Source organism: Labrus mixtus, chromosome 6 (assembly GCF_963584025.1).
Source record: "Labrus mixtus chromosome 6, fLabMix1.1, whole genome shotgun sequence".
Taxonomy (NCBI): Eukaryota; Metazoa; Chordata; class Actinopteri; order Labriformes; family Labridae; genus Labrus; species Labrus mixtus.
Genome location: NC_083617.1, coordinates 6,205,556 through 6,212,215, shown reverse-complemented (window position 1 = coordinate 6,212,215; position 6,660 = coordinate 6,205,556). Strand labels below are relative to the sequence as shown.

The following is a 6,660-nucleotide window of genomic DNA, read 5'->3' as shown; positions in this document are numbered from 1 at the left end:
GATCTTAAATAGTTTGACATTTTGACATCCGAATGTTGGCCGCTCCACTCAGACGCGGGATAATGTTCTGTTATGCTCCACCAGGCGGGCCTCCCGTCTCTTTTTAAGACGATACACTTTGACCGCAGAGTTCCCCCCCCCGCTGTGCGTTTTATAAATGTTTATCCCACACGACTCCAGCCCCCCTCCCCACGGATTGCTTAGGATAACTGCAAGTCCTGCCAACTCTCATGAAAGAGGACGATTTAAAAAATGAAATATAAAGAGCCTGCCTCGACATGTTGGGTACGAAAGGAGAACTCTTTTAGAAACCACAACCAGCTCCTTAAACATTTCTCCACTTTGGTACGCCAGCAGGTTTTTTAAGTGTGTGTGTGTGTGTTATGTGGGAAACTAAGATCATAGCTTTATAAATACAAAAATAAAGTACAATATTTTTAGAGAGTATAATATACCCTCTTAAAACCCACTGAATGTTCCTCAAGTCAACCAGCAGGTGAACTTTATGATTCTGTTTTTTTTAGATAAATTGTTCAATATTGAATAAATTCTCATGACATTTCTCACAGATATTTGCGGCGCCCAAAACAAAGGGGTGTATCCAAACCAGTGGTTCTCAACTGGTCTAGCCTCAGGACCCACCACCGACTCTTTCATGAAAATGCACGCCCAGTATTCCTGATATTTTTCAACCAATCAGATTTATTTCATGAAGAATTGTGCAGTTTGGACCTCTTACAGACGAAACATGTGACAACAAAGGAAATAGAACAAAACAAACATTTGTGACCAACTGAAAACAGCTCTGCGACCCCTTTTTGGGTCCCGACCCACCAGTTGAGAACCACTGAACTAAAAATGTACATGTATAAAAATTACAAGGTATATCTAAAAATACAACAGTTTATATTAATATAGATTTCATTTTCCGTTATATCCAAAAGAACTGTATTTATTTTATAACTTCAAATTTATTCTGCAAGACTTTAGAAGTAAAAAACAGTCAAATCAGATTAAAGTTGTTTTAGGTGAGAAAAAAGGTTCAATCATTTTGTTTTATTTCCAAAACAGGTTTCATTACACGATACAAAATCAGCAAAGATCATATCACAGTCCAAAGAAGGGATTCAATGTCACATTGAGGTCAAAACATTATGGCTTTGGCGACTTTTCCTTCAGTGCCAAAGACAGGCCAACGTCTTTGTTTATCCAGCGACGTATCTGATTCATAAGTGGATCAAGTGGCACAACAATTTTGTACAAAGTGAAAACATATTTGGTTGATCTCTTAACTTTATATTGATGTCACCTGATCAATACTTTGAATCGTCACCAAAGAACTGCTAATGATGTTATCTTCAGCCTCAGCTGATACATTCTATATATAGTAGTGCAATTAATATTTCAGTTCACACAGATTGAAGGAAAAAATCTGCATTGTTACAGATATTCCAAAGCAGTATCAGGGTTTTGTGGCGGCAGCAGCCCAGTCTGTGGGGAGTTGGGTCCAAGCCCCAGTGCAGAACCAGTCTGGAAACTGGTCTGGTAGCTGAAGAGGTGCCCGTTCCCTCTCGAGGTGACCTTTAGCAAGGCTACGAACCCCTAACTACTCGGCTGCTCTTTTCATGTGCAGCCCCTCACCCTGACATCTCTCCATTAGTGCGTGTCCATAGGATCCTGTTTGTGCATGTGTGTGTATTTCAGCCTAATGTGTGTGTAGCATGTCTCAGTAACAGAGTTAAAGTCTTTCTAATATGGTAGCACTTAGCAGAAGAGGACCTCTGGCTCCATTTGACATGTTGTTTGTTTGTTTGTTAGAGAAACACCCAAAAACAAGAAAAAAATCCCACTTATAAAAAATGAATGTCCAATTTCCTATTTCAATTGAATAATAATAGAGACATACAAATTGAGGAGATAGTCAATGAAAGAACTTATAGAATTTCTGGCATTCCTGTGCAGCTCACATGAGCAGGAAACAGCATCGACTCTTTCATTAAGAAACAATGCGAGTGAAACAAAACATTACAGACAGCACTACATCCCTTGTCAAACAGGAGGAGGGAGAGAGAGAGAGTGGTAATAATCACTGTAAGTAGAGGAGAATGTAATGTTGTCGGGCACTAAATTACAGTCATTGAAAGCTCGTACGGCCTCCCAGCGATCCATCACTGTCACACAGAGAGGGAGGGGGGAGAGAGGGAGCAGACAGGCGCCAGGCGCAGCAGGATCAAAGCAGAAATGTACCTCGGGCAGAGAAACAGTTAACTGGGTTTAAACAATTGTCCTACAGAGAGACAGTCAGTGAGCTGCTGCAGGCCAAACAACAGTTCCCATAAAAGAGGAAAAAAATACTCTCACATATTGAGTTTCACTGAAAATGATTTCATTTGAAGAGCTACAGAACAAGAGCAATTTGGACTGGCCTCCTCAATGGGCCTCTGCAACATTAGTTGTGGTTTTACTGTCTCTCAAAGGGATTGCACACAATGAGCACAATAGGTTGAATTATGTGCAGTACACATCCATAGATAATTTGATTACAGGCCACAAGATAGAAATCTATAGTGATAATAACTCTTGAGCGTATAAAAAGAACAGTAAATCACCGCCTGGATCACACTACTGCTTTAATGAAAGTGATAAACTACTGTCAACATTTCTCAGGCTCAACTTTTTAAACAAGAAGCTACAAGAAGTAACAGCACTACGGCTCCGGCTGCATGATGAAACAAACTAAACTTTACTGAGCTGATTTCACCGAGACACATAGGTGGAGAGATTTTGAATCAGTTTTTTAAATTGGCATTCTTTCCTTTTTTTTTCCCCGATCCTGGACGATGGCAGACAAGACGCTGTAACAGGCAACAAAACAAACAAGAATCGTTGTTTGTTTGGTCGTTTTGGTGCGAAATAATAAACGCAAATGAAGCAACATGTGGCCAAAAGCCAAAAAATAAATGCACTGACAGCAAAACATGTTGCAAATATATAAATGCAGCAAAGTCAAAAACAAACGCAACAGGAAAACCACGGCAGCAATGGAAGTGCTCCAGGCCTGAAGGGGGCGCTGCTTGAGAATGGATTTTTGTGTGATGTAGTCTATGAAGAAAATGTCACATATGGAGTTTTATAAGGTGATTAAAATCATACAGTTTGTCTTTTTGGTATTTTGCCTGTTTTTTTGCCTTTGGTTTAAAGTTGTTTCTTTGTTTTGTTTACATGTGTGACCCACTGAGCGCTAGCTGCTATCTTGGTTAGTGGTTAACGAGGATACAAATAAACAGTCACAAACATAACTGAGGTTATTTTGAAGTTGCCAAGGCCTGAAACCCAAGGTTGTTCTTTTTATTTAAGATGTTTTGGAAGTGTTTTTTTTTTACTTTTTATTGCTTCTTCTTTAAACAACATATCGGTTCAAACTTAAAGATTTGGCCAGTGTATCTCTGAAGTCGGTGCACAAGCTGTAAACACAATCTGTAGATCTGTTTTGATCTTTACTGATGGCTTAAATGTCTGCCTCTCAGCTGCTATTCTGCAAACTGTATGCTCACTTGCAAGTTGCTAACTTTGGCTGACAGTCATTAATACTCAGCAGGTAGAACATCCACCTGTTGATGCTTAACACAGAGTTGATACGCGTGGTAAAAGCAAATCAAGACAATAATGTTGAGGCAGGAAACCAAAAAAACAGAGTTAAGTGAAGGTAAACTGCAGAGTTGTTGATAATTATTTTCTGAAGAAACATCTTGCGTATTACAAAAATCTATTCAAAGCACTTTTAATAGTAAAATATTCATGATAGGAATAATCTCAAAGTAGGACTTAAATATTTAAGTGAAGCTCTTTTGGAAGGGGCGGTCAAGTCTTGATTTTTAGAGGTCACAAAATTTACAATAGAAGCAGAATATTGTTAAAAACTTGTCATTAACATCCATCATAAAGTATATCATGAGCGTTATCAGTGTGAAATAATGAAAAGTCTCAGGGAATATCAAAGAAGTTCTCTCCTCTACACGTCTCCATGCTGTCACAGGTGTTTTATTGCATTTTGTAAGTGTTAACAAATTAAACCAACCAATGCCAGTGTGTCAGCATTGTGCAGGATGATGGTGCTGATGTAGGAGCCCACAATGGGAGAAGGTCAGAAGGTGGAGGGAGAGGGGGACAGGGTAGTCCAAAAAGGGGGGGGGGGGGGTGTATTATGAGAATAGGATTCTTCGCTCCGCCCCTGACAGAGTTTCACGTCCGTCAGTGGACCACGGGCCCGTGAAGAAGACCAAAACACTGTCATTAAAAGCCCGACCTATGAGAAACACTTTCAGAAGAGTGACGTGGAAACACCGACACGCTGATAGGCAGGCGGTAAGATGAAAGAGAAACTTGTTGCACTTCACTGGAGGAGAGGAGATTACGTGCGCAAAAACTGAAGTTCACCAAGCAGCTGCGCTTCACCAGAGGAACCTGGGCAATAACACAGATTTCCTCGAGTGAATACGCGAAAACAACAACAGAAGCAAAGAGAGCGGCAGGGAAATTGATTGTATGGCACCTCAGTCGTGCGTAATGAATCCTGCGCAAGGATCACCTCCCTCGGCTGCTCCGGGGGAAACCTCTCCAGAGGACCGGGTGACGGACGAGCTGGACCTGTCATCCGTCAGGAGATATAAACCCAAAAGTTCAGATCTGCCTTTCAGCGTGGAGTCTCTCATATCAGACAGGACGCCGGACAGAAGCCTGCGCTCCCCCGAGCCCGACTCGGGTTGCGTCCAAGTGGAGGAGACCGAGTGTGCGTCACCGAGGGGACTCTACCGGTCCAAAGCAGAGGCGGTGGACCTCAGTGACAGGGAGTCGAGCCCCTGGTTTCACGCTCCTTACGCATCCCCTCCAAGTAAGCGCAAAAATACTGTTATTTCTTATTTAAAAAAAACTGAGTAACCTACATTTCTTTCCGAAACTTTCTACGTTTTTAAACTGTTCTTGAAACAGTACAATGATGGTACAAAATATTCAAAACTCTGGAAGTAAACTGATGAGGGAATTTCCATGTTAGAAAGTGAAAACATCGTCCATTGATAATCACAGCCCTTTAACATGACGTGATAATTAAACTTTTAGATGTTTCCCCCAATGCTTGTCTTTTTTCTTGACTTTACTTAAGCTATATCATCGATAAAAAATAATAAAATAGAAAGCATTTATTGAAAATAAAACACACACTCATGTCCACTAGCATTCAACCAAACACACTTACACATCAGCCTACGTAATATGGTCTTAAAAAAAAGTTTTTTTTAAGTGCCTCAGTGCAGTCTTACATTTTATATGACCTTTTTATTATTGCACATTTCAAACATGCTATTCCTGCACTGCCTGTTACTGTTATGAAGAGTGTTGTGATGTTGTTTTGAGGGTGGTGGTATAGTGGCAGTGTGAATTTAACCACATGGTGCATATGGCTTATATATATTATAATGCAGTAATAATGTGATTTTCTACTTTCCAGGACTTCCCAGCCCCAGCACGTGCAACCTTCGGAAACACAAGAACAACAGGAAACCCAGGACTCCCTTCACGACCTCTCAGCTGCTCTCTCTGGAGAGAAAGTTCCGTCAGAAACAGTACCTCTCCATCGCGGAGAGAGCCGAGTTCTCCAGCTCGCTCGGCCTCACAGAGACTCAGGTCAAGATCTGGTTTCAGAACCGCAGAGCCAAGGCCAAGAGACTGCAGGAGGCCGAGCTGGAGAAGTACAAACTGGCCGCGAAGCCGCTGATGCCGGCCTTCGCTTTTCCTTTACCCCTGAACGCACCACTGGGCGCTCCGGCCCTGTACGGGGCCCTGACCGGACCGAGGCCTGCCTTACATGTCCCGGGACTCTTCCGTGGACCGTATGGGATGTACTACTTGTCTTAACCCGAGTTAACTTTGAACTGCATCACCCGGACAGCTGCCTTAAAAATACCTTCACATAGCAACCGACCCCTACTGCAAAACAAATCCATTTTCTGAGACCAACTGCCTTAAATCTTATTTTAAATATCTTAAATTCCGTATTTGTACAAACTGAAATAACGTGATGTCCCAAAACATATATTTTTTTTAACACAAATGTTGCTCGTTTCTGACTTTATTGAAGTTTGCTCCTTTCGGATAGAGAAAAATGGTTTTTTTTTCTCTCCCGCTGATTGTCATTCCTTTACAATTTCATGTTTATTCTCTGTAAATGAAAAACTGAAGACTTACAGTTACAGTTAATTATCGACATTTTTAGTAAATTCAGTTTAATCTGTTCTTCTAAAATTCCACAGAGCAGGTTTAAAAATACGTTTTTTAAATGTAAGCCTTTCTGGGCTTTTCATTGCATGAACTTGAGTTTTCATAAAGAGGACGTGTTTATTTAAATGCCTGTAAATTTGGGTTTAAAGCAACAACTTTCCATGTTCCCTACCAGAGGCCTTTGACATTTTCTCACCTTGAGTGTTTCTATTTTGGAGGACCGTAAACGCAGCAGAGCGAAAACAATTAGACCCTTAGTATACTCTGACGGACTGAATGATCATTTATGGCTCATCATCAGACTTTCTCTGTATCAGCTAGAGGGACAGAGACTGCTATCTTTAAGATCAGAAGCTAAAAGTGCTGATTTTACAAAACACATTT

General features: G+C 41.0%; 1 protein-coding gene across 1 annotated transcript; it reads left to right on the top strand.

Moving 5' to 3' along the window:
- Positions 1–4,341: 4,341 nt before the first annotated feature.
- On the top strand, positions 4,342–6,078 carry msx3 (muscle segment homeobox 3). Its single transcript, XM_061039666.1, has 2 exons — positions 4,342–4,891; positions 5,507–6,078. The coding sequence occupies exons 1-2, from the start codon at positions 4,546–4,548 to the stop codon at positions 5,911–5,913; spliced, it is 753 nt and encodes a 250-aa protein (XP_060895649.1). The 5' UTR covers positions 4,342–4,545; the 3' UTR covers positions 5,914–6,078.
- Positions 6,079–6,660: the final 582 nt, after the last annotated feature.

Bases quoted from the DNA above. Each gene is read 5' to 3' on its own strand.
- msx3 (XM_061039666.1), top strand. From the start codon at position 4,546: ATGGCACCTCAGTCGTGCGTAATGAATCCTGCGCAAGGATCACCTCCC. The intron at 4,892-5,506 runs GTAAGCGCAAAA...TCTACTTTCCAG, and splicing joins TCCTTACGCATCCCCTCCAA to GACTTCCCAGCCCCAGCACG.